The sequence below is a fragment of the Cyanistes caeruleus genome, chromosome 5 (assembly GCF_971803275.1).
Source record: "Cyanistes caeruleus chromosome 5, bCyaCae1.hap1.1, whole genome shotgun sequence".
In the NCBI taxonomy this organism is placed as follows: Eukaryota; Metazoa; Chordata; class Aves; order Passeriformes; family Paridae; genus Cyanistes; species Cyanistes caeruleus.
Window position 1 is genome coordinate 3,048,143 of NC_141705.1, and position 14,541 is coordinate 3,062,683.

Below are 14,541 nucleotides of genomic sequence, written 5' to 3' on the forward strand. Positions count from 1 at the left end.
TGTCCTGATGCATGCCTGAGCACATCAGTGCTCTCCACCCTGGGGAATGTCCCAGGCCACTGATGCTCCTTCAGACCTCACTGCAGCTGATGTTTTCCTCCTTCTCTGATCAGTGCAGAAAACTCTGAGCCAATCCTGCAGGTGCAGTCCAGGGATTTCAGAGAGCTTGGGGATCTTGAAATGAAAGTGCTCCAAGAGAATGGAAATCACCCTGCCAGGGGGTGCCACTCCTGCGAGGAAAAGGGGAAAAAAAAACCCTGAAGGACGTGGGAACAAAGAGTTTGGATTTTGGAGGAGTAAATTTTTCCTTTCTTCAAGAGGAAGAAGGAAGGGTGGATGTTCAGAGCCTCAGCCCCAAGACAGAGCGATGCCATCGTGGCTGGGTAGGGAAGGCTTTTTAGGGGGTAAACCCAACCCTGTAGTCCCAGGCTGGAGGTCACCTTGGGAGGTTGGGTCTGGGTGACACAGTTTGGCTGTGGATACCCAAAAAGAGCAAAGCAGAGAAGGATAAACCCCACAAAGGGCTGAGACCAAGTGCTGGTGGTTGTGCCCCGTGGGGACAGGGAAACACGGTGGCCTGGGAGCAGCTGGCTGTGCAGGAGCCCTGCCTCAAAGGGGTGCTGGGTGAGAACTGGGTGGCTCTCCTGGCTCTCAGAGGTGATGGAGGGGCTTTGCTGGAGGTGAGCTGGGGGGACAGAGAGGTTCCTGGCTCAGCCCTGGGTTAGAAACGAGCTGGGGGTTCAAAAGTTTACACCCCACTTGAGAGCGCCAGGAGCACGGGTTATCCTGGATTCTCCAGCCTTCCCCAAAGTCTCTCCTATCATGATTTATTCATCTGTGGGAAGTGCTAAGACATAACTCAGCTCCCAAAGGGAGCACGGCCTCCACCAGCCGCAGTGTCAGGAAACTGCCTGGCTCCTGTGAGCTCTGCTGCAGCTCCCTGGCGGGCAGCCACAGGCTCCTGTGCTCCCACAGCTTCCCCAAACCCCGCTGCTGGGAATGGTCCACGTCCAGCAGAGCTCCTGAGCCACCTCTGCTCACTGCCAGAGCACTGCCAGGGATGGAAAGGGCTCTCTGTCTGTGTGGCTACTTCCAAGGTGCACACACATCCCAAAACCAACCTTTTTGTCGGAATTCTCCGCGTCTGGTGCTTAAGGGCAAAATTAAGAGCTTGAATCTCCACAGGAATGCATTTTGGTATAATTTACACCTTCCCCGTGCACCCCAGCAATGTGTTTTGCCCTGGTTTAAACGCACATTAACCCATATTTGATTATTTTGGCATTATTGCTGTTTTACTCCTTTGATCCCCAGACATCCTGCCAATAGAAAATTCACTTGAGCAAATGTGCCTAAATTAGTGGTAGCTTTGTGTGGCTTTATTTCCCTCCCTCCAGGACTGCAAATAATCCAGAGTAAGTGCTGAGGCTGGATGGCGCCCGAGGGGAGCCTGATTGCTCTCCTGCCGCAGCGCTGGCAGCCGGGAAAGTGGGAAAAAGGAGCTCTGGGCCTCCTGTGGCATCAGGGCTCTGCTCTGAGTGATGGGAAGGAAGGAGGGAAGCATCCAGCTCCGGCTTTTGGCCAGCTGGATGGAGCTTGGAGCAAGCTGGGATAGTGGAAAGTGTCCCTGCCCACGGCAGGGGTTGGAATGAGATGGGGTTTAAAGTCCTTTCCAAACCAAATCATTCCATGATTCTGTGGATGCATCATCCCATTCATCCCATCCATCCAATTCTCTGCCCTTCTGTGAGAACTCTTCATTCACACAGCTGGGAAACATCCCCAGAAGGATGGAGAGTTGAGAAGGAGCCCCTGGTAGAAAGATCCCAAAATAACTGTTTGAGTTAAAAATGAGCTGTTTTGAGCAATCCCCACTTGAAGAAAAAAAGCCAAATTTGTTGGACCCCAAAGTTCCATTTGAAAAAAGCCCAGTTGTTAGAGCCCTAAATCTCTATTTGTACCAAAACAAACCCCTAGACCATAAAATGCCCTTTTGAAAAACAAACAAACAAAAACCAGGCAGTCAGACCCCAAATCCCTATTTGAGGAAAACCCAGCTGCCAGACCCCAAAATCCCCTTTCAGCCAAAATAAGTTACCTGATCCCAAAATCTCCATTTGAGCAAAACCAAGCCATCAGATCCCAAAATTCCCTATTTGAAAAATAACCCAAACCCCAGCTGTCTGATCCTAAAATCCCCATTTGAGCAAACTGAATCTCAAATCCTTCATTTGAGAAAAACCAAGTTTGGAGAGTCTGAAATTTTCTATTTGAGCAAAAAAGTATTAAAACAAAATAATCCAACAGTCAGATCCCAAAATTCCAGTTGAGCAAAACAAGTTGTGGGACCCTCAAAACTTTCTCTGTGCAAAACCAACCTGTCAGACCCCAAAATTCCCATTTGAAGAAAAACACACGGTCTGATCCCAAATTCCCTGTTTGAGATAAAACAAACCCCTGAACCCCAATCTCTATTTGAGCAAACCCCAAAACTTCCCAAATCCACAAATCCCTATTTCAGCAAACCCCAAAACCTTCCAGATCCACAAATCCCTATTTCAGCAAACCCCAAAACCTTTCAAGATCCACAAATCCCTATCTGAGCAAACCCCAAAAACCTTCCAGATCCACAAATCCCTATCTGAGCAAACCCAAAAACCTTCCAGATCCACAAATCCCTATCTGAGCAAACCCAAAAACCTTCCAGATCCACAAATCCCTATCTGAGCAAACCCCAAAACCTTCCAGATCCACAAATCCCTATTTGAGCAAACCCCAAAACCTTCCAGATCCACAAATCCCTATTTCAGCAAACCCCAAAACCCTTCCAAATCCACAAATCCCTATTTTAGCAAACCCCAAAACCCTTCCAAATCCACAAATCCCTATGTGAGCAAACCCCAAAACCTTCCAGATTCACAAATCCCTATCTGAGCAAACCCCAAAACCCTTCCAGATCCACAAATCCCTATTTTAGCAAACCCCAAAACCCTTCCAGATTCACAAACCCCTATTTCAGCAAACCCCAAAACCTTTCAAGATCCACAAATCCCTATCTGAGCAAACCCCAAAACCCTTCCAGATCCACAAATCCCTATTTTAGCAAACCCCAAAACCCTTCCAGATCCACAAATCCCTCTTTGTGCAAAGCCATGAGACCCCCAAAATCCCATCTGAAAATACAAAAAAAGGCAAACTCCAAATCCTTTTTTTTTTCAGGAAAACCCAGCGTCTGACTCCAAAATTCCCATTTAAACTAAAACAAACCATCAGCCCCCAATTTCCCTTTGAGGAAGACGAAGCCATCCCTTCCCAAAATCCCTGCCGGACACGGGCACAAAGAGTTAAATCTCCTGCGGGCTCCGTGGCCAATCCCACCGAGCCAAGGGCAGCCCTTGGCCCCAGCCCAGCAGCAGGTTGCTCTCCGCAGGTATTAATTTGGATTTTTTCCCGGGATACCACGCAGGGAAACAATGAATTCCGGGGTCGGCGGAGGAGGGGGAGCTGCAGGATGCACCCCTGGGCTGCCCAGGTAAATCCCGGTGGGTGCCGGCTTTTTTTGTGGGGTCTTTCCTTTCCTCTCCTTCCCCCTCTCGCCTTTGTCTGGGGCCGGGCAGGGGAGGGAAGGGTTTGGGGTGGATTAGTGCAGGGCTGAGCTGCTGGGACCCTTTGCAGGTGATTTTTTTGGGGGGACACCGGGCTGCTCCCGGAGCAGAGATGGGGTGCGCGGAGCTCAGGCTGGGGAAAGCTGCGATTTCCCCCTTTCCAAACCCCATGGATCCATCTGGAACCCCCCCCCAGCATCGAGACCTCGCACCCCAGCGGATTTTAGGGCATCCCTCCGCTTTGGCAGCGCTGATTCCGGCGGTGGGGAAGAGCCACCATGGGGGTTTGCTCCAAGGTGCCCGGGGAGGAGCGGGCGCTCCCAGGGCTGGCTCCGAGCCCAAGAAATTCCTCGCGTAGAGTTAATGATAAATCCCGGCCGGGCTGGTGGCCTGGGTGGAGGGTGGCAGGCGGTGCAGGGTCCCCTCCTTGTGCTTCCTGCGGGGACAGAGGTTTGGGGATGGCAGAGCCAGGCAGGGCTCGTGGGGAAGGCTCCTTGGGACTGCTCTGGGGTGATGGCTCATCCCAAAGGGCAGGATCAGCCTCCCCCCAAAACATCCCGCTCAGAGCAGGGGTTTAAATCCTGCAGAGGGGTCTGGTGACAAAGAGGGGGGGGTCCCCTGGCATTTGGGGCCATGGAGCTGGGCTGGAGCAGGGGGTCACATTGGGATCCTCTGAGATTTGGGATGTGGGGATGTGTGAGGATGCTCAGGGAGATGCTGGGGAGCCAGGCAAGGGATGTAGCTCCGTGCTGGGACACATTGAGTGGTGACCAGGAGCTTCCCCTGAGCTGGGGAGTCCCACAGACTCAGCTGCCAGCACCTCCAGCCGCCTTTCCAAAGGATTTTCAGTGGATTCATGCAGGGCTGAGCCGGTGGGACCCTCTCCAGGTGCTTTTTAGGGATGGGCTGTGTTTGCACCAGGGGTCAGAGCAGAAATGGGATGCACAGAGATGGATTGTTCAGGGTGGGGAGATTTCACCCTGAATCCCACTGGCAGCCCCTTAACAAGGGGAAACTGAGGCACACAGGGCTGGGATGACACCGAGCAGTCCAGCCCACTGCAGGGGACATGCCAGACCCTCAGGGTCACAGCCAGCACTGAGGCTGCTCCATCAGACTGTCCATTCCCTGTACTGAGGGAATCCAGGGAGTTTTCCCTGTGCCACCAAAGCTGGTGCTTTTCTGGGCAGAGGTTGCCACCAGGACCTCCCTGGGGCCCTGAGTATCTTCTGGGGGCAGTCACAAGGGTCACAGATGAACCCTTCCCGGTGGACACACGGGATTTGGGATGGCAGTTTGGGCTGAGCTTGAAACCATCCTGTCCTGCTGCCCCTTGGGATAAGGCAGGTCATGGAAAATCATTCCTGTCTGCCCTCATCCTGGAGGATGCCAGCCCCAAACCCAGGGCTCTGAGAGCAGATGGGGGAAAAGGGGAAACATCCCCCTGAGGATGAGGACTGTGGCCAGGGGAATGCTGGTGGACATCCAGTGTGGCTTGCAAAGAACTCCATGGCAGGATAATTCCTGGTGGAAAGGACCCTGGAAGCTCTCCAGGACATCTTGCTGCTGGTGGGCCCTGCCTGGTCCATTCAGGGCTCGAAAACCTCCAAGGATGAGACAAAAACAGCCTCCCTGGGACTGTACAAATGTACCTTGTCACACCTCCGTGTCACCTGCCAAGGTTTCTCTGGGGCTTTTCCCACCTTGCTGCAGCCTCCAGAATAATTCTGATTTCTTCCCTTACTGGAAGAGCTCAAGATTGGCACGGCCTGCCAGGTGCTGGATTTTTAATTCCACTCTGCCTGCTTTTTCAGATCCAGAAATCCCATGGATTAAAACTGGGAACTCCCAGGGATGAGGAGCTGGGATGGAGGAGGTGGGTTTGGGACAGGTGGAGCAGCTTGTTTGGGATGAGCAGTAGCCACACCCAGACTGATTTACTGATTATTTTACTGTCAGTGAGGGGTTTCCAGGAAGCTGTGGCGAGGTGTCCATTCCAGGAACACCCTCAGGGAGCTGAGAGGGGAGGAAGGACAAGCAGGAGGGCACAGAGCCAAGGCCATGTGCTCCACAGTGCAGATTGTGGTTGTGCTTTGCCACGATTCCCACTCCTGCCACATCCTGGGGGATGGGGACAGGGTGGCAGAGGACTGTGTCCCTGAACCACAGCGACCAACTGAGGGAGGAAAACTGATAGCAGAGTGGGAGGACTGGCCAGGGAAGGTGGAGCAGGCTGCACTGTTCAGGCTTTGTCGGGGAGAACAATGGGGCCTTTATTGGGGAAGGGAGGTGGAGAGGCTGGCAGGGACAGTTTGGTGCACGAGAGTTCCTCGGCCAGCTGGGGGACGGGGCACTGGAGTGTGGGGTGGGACAGTTTGGTCCCCAGTGTCCCCCCAGGCAGCTGTGGGGCAGGGAACTGGGATGTGGGGTGGGACAGGATGGTACACACTGGCCAGCTGGGGGATGGGGAAATGGGAAATGGGACAGATTGGTAACCAATGCATCCCTTGGGCAACTGGGGAGACATGGGCTGGGGACAGTGACACAGCTGGCCCTGAGTATCTTCTGGGGGCAGTCACAAGGGTCACAGATGAACCCCTCCTGGTGGACACACGGGATTTGGGATGGCAGTCTGGGCTGAGCTTGAAACCATCCTGTCCTTTGGTCAGAAAGTGAAAGGAGGAACAGGGATTTGGGATATGGGATTTGGGATTTGGGATATGGGATAGGTTGGTAGCCAGAATGTCCCTTGACCACAGCTGGAGGAAACTGGGACACGGCAGATGGGACAAGGAACAGGCCAGTTTGGTACCAAACATCTTCTGGTGGTGGGACTCGTCCCCAGGTGCCACTGTGAGCCCCACAAATGCTGTCATGACTCTCCTTGACGTGGGTCTGGATTCCTGGCCACCCTCCCAGATCCCTTGGCATCGGGAATTGCAAGGAGTGGTCTAAGACAGAGCTGGTTCTGAGGACCCTGGGGACCCTCACAGCTGAGAGTGAGGAGCTGGGGACATCCTGAATCAAGTGGTGCCACCCACTTGAGGCCAGAGGGGCTTTGGGGATGCAGGAATCCATCACCCTGCAGGCTGTCCCTTGGCAGCTCAACAAGAGCTCCCCCGAAGAGCCGCCTGGGTCTTTTCATCTCATCTCTTTTGTTTCAGGCTTATTATGTAAATAGCTGATGCGGCCCCCATAATGAGAAAGTAGTTTCCCAGAATACAAAAGGCTGTAATTATCTCATTAGCAGGCGGAAAGGAAGAGGAAATGTTTCTAAGCCGGCTCACTTTTATTTCCCTCAGCAGCCCGAGGAAGCGCAGCCCCCAAAACCGGGACCTGCCTGTCCCTAATCCTTCCACCCCCTCCTGATGCTGCCACGTTTTCAGGAGAGGAAAGCAAAGCATGATCCTCCTGTCTCAGAAATGGGTTTGGACTGGGAGGGCTGAGGGCTTTGAACTGGGCCCAGTTATCCAGAGGATGCTGCAGGCCCCTGTGCTGACCCCTCAGCGCTCTCAGGAGCTGGGACAGGCGTAGCTGGAAAGTGGGGAGGTCACAGAGGGACAGGATGGTCCCCACATTCCCAAATTGGATGTTCCTAGGCAGGACAACCATGCTGGGCAGTCCAAGTCCAACCTCCCTGCTCCAGCAGGGTGCCCTAGGGCACGTTGCTCAGGATTGTGTCCAAAAGTAAATCCAATCATAAATCCTTTGCACAGAAGGATGGAAAATGTGCAGACACACAGCAGCCTCACAGCCCAAGAGGTGTCTGAGGGTGGCTGCAAGAATTTGCCACTACTTGACCCTCTAACCTGCCTTTCTGAGTTTGCTTTTTAGCTCTGAATGGGGAGGAAAAGATCTGCAGTGCAGGGATAAATGGGAAAAGAGAGGTCTGTGTCCTGGGGAAGGAGCAAGAGTTGTTCTTCTGACTTCATTTGGCTTTTGGTTGTGGAAAAAGCTTGTGGTTGAAAAGCTCGAGATCTGCGTGTTTTTGCAGACAGGTTCAAGTGTGTTTGTGCTGTATTCCAGTGGTGGAGGAAAACCTGGCAGCCAGCAAGCCAGGACGGGGGAAAGGAGTAGGAGGAGGTGCAGAAAAGAGCCACAAGGGTTACTTGAGGGCTGGAAAAAAATGCCTGTGAGAGACAAGAAAAGCTCATTCTGTTCCCCTCTTCAGACTGAGCAACTTGAGAAGGGTGTAGGAGAACAGGAGGTGCTGGGGCACTGCAGCCAGGTGGGAGGGGAACTGTGGGGTCCCTGCCTCTTGAATCAATCCCTGTGGAGGAGATCTCAGCCAGGTTTGGGTCCAGCACGGCCATAAGGAGGTGGCAAGTGATGGTCTGTGACACACAGGAGGCAGAGCAGTGGCTGAGTGGCTTTTTTGGAGGATGTGATGCACAAGAAAAGGTGGGGGAGAGGAAGAGGGATGTGAGTGGAACCTGCACCTGACACTAAGAGGACAAGAGGGAACAGCCTCTAAACAGAAGAGGTTTAGACTGGACATTAGGGAAAATTTCTTCATGGAAAACTTCTTCATGGAAAGGGTGTCCAGGCCTGGCACAGCTGCCCAGGGCAGGGCTGGAGTCCCCATCCCTGCAGGGATTTAAAAGCTGTGTGGATGTGACACTTGGGGACATGGTCAGTGGTGGCCTTGGCAGTGCTGGGGGAACAGTTTGACCCCATGGTCTTAGAGGGCTTTTCCAACCTGAATAATTCTGTGATTCTACAATTCTACAAGTGCAACTGCAAGTCTGGGTTTCGGTGGTGGTTTTTCCCCAGGGTTTGTTAGTGCCTCTCTGGACACAGGTGGTTTTGCTCCCTCCAGGGTCTGTGTCTTCCCTGCTAACCCATTCTCGTCCTTCCCTTCCCACTTCACCTTCCTGGACAAAGCTGGAATTATCACAGCCATTCTTTTCCTACCCTTTCCCACCATTTCTAACCCGTTCCACCACCCCAGGACACGTTGACTTTCCCTCCTCCAGCCAAACCAGCCCCTTGGCAGCGCTGCAAACTGGCAGAGCCAACCTGAGCCGTAAACACCGGGCAGGTGAAGGCCCTGCCCCTACACAAACAGCAGCACAGAGCACGGATTTACCGTGTCAGAAATTGCTCGCTCGTTAAGGCCCACGCAAACAAACCTGACTGATGAAGGTCAGGGGCACACCTGTTACCACAATTGGCAAGGAAGGGGAGGGAATTTTTTTGACCTTCAGATGCCTTTTGCTGCCCGTGCTGCCAGCTCCACATGCCTGGGATGGCGTGGGTGCCAAGGCCCTGCCTTGCTCTGGGGCTCTTTGCTGGAGCTCTCCGTGCCCAGCGATGACTGATTCCCTTCTCCCGTGGCACAGTGCCCGAGGTATGTCTGTCTCTTTGTTAGGAGAGTGTTAACAATTAACCTCCTCGGGCAGAAACAGAGCCAGGCCTCCATAATTTAGTCTTAGTTAACCATTCAGCTGCTTGTCTCAGAGCAATTTTTATTCTTTTTACTGGGAGGCGTTCGCTGAATGGTCTGGGTAGAGCAAGTGTGAAGACTTGGTTGTTATTTTACGAATTACTGTGTTTACAATAACATCTAGGAGCTGCAGGCATGGCAGGAAACCTTGATAAGAGGTGGACATGCAGAGTTTGCCTGTCACAGCTGGGGAAAAGGACATTTCACCCCAAATTTTCTGTATCAGGCATCAAAATATCGCTGTCCCCAGGTGAGGCTGCTGCAGCTGGATGGGATGGGGAGGTGGTGCAAGGTGGAGTGTGTGGATTCCCAGTGTCCCTGGTCAGAGAAGGTCGCCCAGCTGCGCTCGAGGGTGACTCTTCTTTCCTTCTAAAGGAGCAGTTTGGGAAGGAAAAGCTGGGAAAGGGAAACCCCTTGGCTTCCCTCAGCCTCCCTGTGCTCATGGACAGGCTCCTGGGAATCACCCACTTGCAGTTCATGTTCCCATGGGAGGGAGGCAGTTATCATGGAATCAGGGGATGGTTTGGGTGGGAAGGGACCTTAAAGCTCACCCAGTTCCACCCCTGCCATGGCCAGGGACACTTCCACTATCCCAGGTTGCTCCAAGCCCCGTCCAGCCTGGCCTTGGACACTTCCAGGGATCCAGGGGCAGCCACAGCTTCTCTGGGCACCCTGTGCCAGGGCCTCCCCATCCTCAGTCAAGAATTTCCTCCCAATATCCCATCTAATCCCACCTGAAGCCATTCCCTCTCGTCCTCTTGCCCCAGAGGTGGTGAGATTTAAGAAGAAATATCTTGGGGAAGTTTTTAGTCCCACATTCCCCCAAACCTGGAAGGAGAAAAAACCACTCTCCTGCTCTGTGCCGGAGCATGGCAACGTTATTCCTGTGCTCCAAATTTGATTTCACAGCTCAGCTGAGGAGCAACCAGTGTGAAACCTGATGGGGAACTGGAGCTGGCCAGAAGATACAAACCCAAGGGTTGTTGCTCTCAGAAAAAAATGTCCCATTTTGTCAAACAAAGCTGTACTGTCAGGGAATCTCTTGGCACTTCTGGAATCTCCTTAATAACACATTTGTAACACTTGTCTGTATGCTCTGTTTATCAGATCCCGGGTTTGCAGTAAACATAAGCTAAGAACAAGAGGTTTTATTCAGAATATTTTCTTGGGTGTTTCCCAGATAAAAGAAAATGATTGTTGTTGTGTTGGCTTTTTTTTTTTTTTTTTTTTGGGAAGGATCAAACTTTCCAGTGGCCTCATCCTGCCCTCAGAGAGTCAATGTAAATGTGCAAATGTCACTGTGAAATTTACCCAGTGAGGGAAAAGTAACCTGGATTTCTTCCTTGCTGGCTGGGGAGCACAGCAAGGAGACAATGCCACTTCCTTGTCTGGAGCTGAGACCTTCCAGCACATCCCTCCCGTGGTGCCTGGTGTCCCATAAAAATAAGTCACAACCTGTAAAGGTTCCCAAAGTCACTGAAAAGCAGGTTATTCCTAAATTAGGAGGACAAAAACTCTTCCCTTGACTCATAAAATCCAAAGGCACCGTTGGCTGAGTGCAGCTTCAGGTGGGTGTTCTCCATCCTTCCTCATCACAGCCCAGCCAAGTCTCCAGGTGCACCTGGATTAACCCCTGGGCACTGTCAGTGGTGATGCTCCTTGGGAAGTGTCCTCAGGGTGTGCTGGGGTCAGGAGTGCTCACAGCATGTGTCCAAATGTCACCTGCCGGATACGTGAGCAGACCCTGCCACTTGGTGCTGCTGGCAGAGGTTTCGTCACCCATGACCAATAAACACTCGTGTTTTGGCTGTAGTGGATTGTCTCACGTGCTCATGTGATCCCTCTTTACTGCCTGGTCCTTAGACTTTCACCAGGGAATGGCATGAGATCATCTGCAGGGGACAGAGGTGCAAACTGCAGGCTGTCCTCAGCAGGGAGCACAGAGTGTTCACTTAATGCTCGTTGATCATAAAATCCGGGGTTGGGTTGGGTTGGAAGGGAACCTTAAATCCCATCCCAACAGCTCTGTGCCCTTTCCTTCTGGCCCAGCAGTTGGCACATCTGCCACTCGGGCTGTACTTTGGACAGGGCAGGATGCTGGGGAAGGGGGAGGAGAAGCCTCCAGAAATGCAGTTTAATAAAAGCAAAGTTGAGCAGCACAGACCCTGCTTTAACCTTTTTAATTCTTTTTCCATTCCATTATTAGTGCAAATAGCAAGGCCCTGTGAGACACCACACGGGAGCTGAGCTCCAGACCTCAGCTTGCTCTCCAGGGAAATAAACCCAGTTCTGCTTTACTCAGGGAGGGCTGAATGAACATCCCTACCCCATGGAGAGGGGAAAACCCCACTCAAATGGGGATTTTTCTCCATCTCCCCTTCCTGCTGGTCCTGCTTGATCTCTGCCACCCCTGAAACTTTCTCTAAAGGGCATCACTATTTTTATCCCATCCACAGGGAAACCTGCACTTTCTGCTGCCCTTAAGTCCTGCTTTAGTCCCCACACTGCCAGGATGGTTCATCCTGGAAAACCTGGAATTGAGGGTGCCTGAGACAAAAGAAAAGCATCCATTGGGAGTCAATGAACTCAATGGTCAGCTGAGTGGCCACAGCTGTCCATGAGCCACTAACCCTGCTCTTCCAGGTTTGGTTTAGTCACTCAAAATTTGCAATGCACCCTCTCCCTTCCTTCAGGTAATGAGATCTTTGGCTTGTACAGGTTCAAATTCTCCATTATGCAATGAGGCAGCAAAAAATAGGTTGTTATGGGTCTTTTATTTTCTTAAATAGGATTTTACACCTTTGTGTAAAAGCTGATGAAAAGCACCAAGGCATGTGAGAATTAAGTCCCAAGAGTAATTGGTTCCAGGACAACCCTGGCGAAAGATAACTTTTGAAACCATTATTTGCATGTTATCCACGTCCCGTGTTTTGGCCAGCCCAAGGCACAACCTAAGTAAGAAACAAATGGAGAAAGGGAATAAAGGTTTAAAAGAAAATTTAGGATGACACCTGCACAACAGCACCTTTTTAAAAGCTCAAGTTCAGGAAACAATCCCCAAAAAAAAGAGATAGAAATTATGTTGCTTAAATCTTGTGGTGTCATCCCTAAGGGATGTGCTGGAGGGAGCACTTGTAAGAACCAGGACCAGGGATGGAGACCTTCCATCGCCACGGGAACGATGAACATAAACATCCAAGCTTGTTCAAACCTGGGAGAAGTGACAGAAATAATTCAGGCTTGGGCACAGCAAACGGTTTTGTCTCACCGATACCGTAGGGCTGTGTTGCAGTCAGCAACCTCAGGATCTCATCCAGGGAAGCCGCAGGGTTCTGGAGACCAGCATGGAAAACCAACAAGACGGGCTCCCGCTCACGAAACCATTTATTCAGCATGGGAACAAACTCAGATCCAGAACAAAGAGCCCTGAACAGAGGCACAGCAGGGGTTTTTGAGGGACAGAACTCTTGAGGGTCTCCACCCTTGAGGGTGGAGTTCAGGGTCAGGGACCACTAGAAACACAGCAAGGGAGAAACCCCCCCAGGGATTCAAACCCAATCAGAACCCCTGGGTCGTCCTTCACAAGGGGTTTGGGGTGGGACAATGCTTATCTGAAAGTGACTCTTTGCCTCCCCCGAGGCACATCACAACAGAGCTGTGCCTACTAAAATCTGTGCAACTCACTCCCCTGGGAAGCACAACCCTTGGACTGAGAAGATTTTTGATAACTGTGGGTGGGATTTGAGGAAAGTTGCTCCTCCAAGGGACCTGAGGCTCCCACAGCAGAGGAGAACCCCATCACCGGGACACGATTTTGATCTGCAAAGGGCACGGCGGACAAAAGGCATCTCTTTAACATTAATCTCTTTTCCCTCCTTGTCCCAGTGCCACTGAGCTGTGCCTCCACCTCACCCCTACGCTGCCATGGCCACGCTAGAGACGCTGCCCGTCCTCAGTGACCCGGCCTACCCCAGCCCGGAGAACTTCCACGGCTTCGCCCCCCGCTACTCCCAGACCATCCCCAAGAGCGCCATGGGGAGCGTGGGCAGCGGAGTGGCCAACGACCAGGAGTTCGCCATGAAGAGCGTGGGCACCCGGACGCAGAGCAGCGGCCGGCAGAGCGAGGGGCCCCGCAACGGCTACTCCGCGCGGGACATCTCCAACCGCTACTCCGGCGAGGAGAAGACCTACAAGTCGGAGAAAGTCTCCAACTCCCTCTACATCAACGGCGACCTGCGCAAGAGCGAGAAGGTGAAGATGGACATCTGCGGCAACGTGACCACCAACAACGAGAAGAACTTGCCACCGCCTCCCCAGTACCGAGAGCCCAGTAACCCACCAAAGATTTTGCCAATCTCCGGCAAACTAGACCAGGTGAGAGCCTCCTGGAGCAGCTGGGTGGCCGTGGCACTTCTCTCTGGAAGCACAGACCGGGAGGCCTTGGGCTACGGTGCAATCTTGATGGTCTCATTTTTATTTCATACATTTTTATGTAGAGGTGATATAATTCTTATGGCTTTCAGGGCGGTAGTTAGTTCTTGAGGAACCCGAGAGCACGACCACGAGTCTTCCACATACAGCTCATTTAAGGGTGTATTGAAGTCACTGGCGATTCCAGCTTCCCTGAGATGCCTGCCTCCCTGAAGGATGGGGAGGGAGCTGGAGTTGGCTTCTGTTTCAGCAGGCCCAGCATCTGAGCCCCACTCTTGTTCTGTGTGCTTTGTGCCTTTCACAGGCAGTTTCCAACCACCCACTGCCACCTAAAGCTGGTGCTTGAAAGCAGCCACGAGCATCTGTTCACAATCGCCTTGTGAGGGGAAAGGCTTGGGAACTACCCTTGTAAACGTTATCTGTCAGCCCAGCCCAGTCCTCATGGTTCACACTGGCTTCAGGGAGCAAAATCTCACAGGCCTGGAGGAACAGAGCCCCAGAGGCAGCAGTGTTTTATGTAGCCTGCTGCTCTGCTCCAGTGACTTCCATAATTTGTGTCCAGTGTTATTTCTGCTGCATTTGGTGGCCTTTTCTCCTGGGTTGTTAATCCAAAAGCCCCTGCAGTCCATCTCAGTCTCACACTTGGTCTCCAACCTCCAACCTGTTCAGCAGGGCTTATTCTGTTTCTCCTAAAAGGCATTTTCAAAATACCTTTGCTTCCTCCCGTGTAATTTTCACCTAAAATCCAACCTGCAGTAGGGGAGACTCAATCCCGTTTTGAGGAAAGTTTTGTTTCTAGTGGTGTGCATTGATGGGGTGAGGAATATGCAAGGCCTTAAAATCCTTTCTAAATCCCTTACAGCTGTCATCCATTGTCCCCCAGCATTGTTTATGCCACAGAAAACACAAATTTCAAATGAGCAGCAGCTCCAGCATGTTCCCTGCCTGGTGTCACTGCTGTCACAGCTCCTACCTGCTCCTGAGGACAAGCAGGACACGAGGTCCCACAGGTCACTGCTGGCAGGAGGGAGATGTGATGCTCCTGAGGCAAAAGGGCTG

The 14,541-nt window shown here is 52.2% G+C and overlaps 1 protein-coding gene across 3 annotated transcripts in view; it reads left to right on the forward strand.

Annotated features, from left to right (window-relative positions):
• LZTS3 (leucine zipper tumor suppressor family member 3) overlaps positions 1-14,541 on the forward strand; it is a 44,847-nt gene that overhangs the window by 23,373 nt on the left and 6,933 nt on the right. Inside the window, exons 2-3 of one of the 3 annotated variants that reach the window (XM_086889714.1) lie at positions 3,220-3,532; positions 12,937-13,425. In XM_086889714.1, coding sequence (XP_086745840.1) covers positions 12,976-13,425 — 450 coding nt within the window. In that variant the 5' untranslated portion in view covers positions 3,220-3,532; positions 12,937-12,975. The remainder of the gene's footprint in view (positions 1-3,219; positions 3,533-12,936; positions 13,426-14,541) is intronic. The other 2 variants (XM_086889716.1, XM_086889715.1) reach the window with 2 other exon arrangements.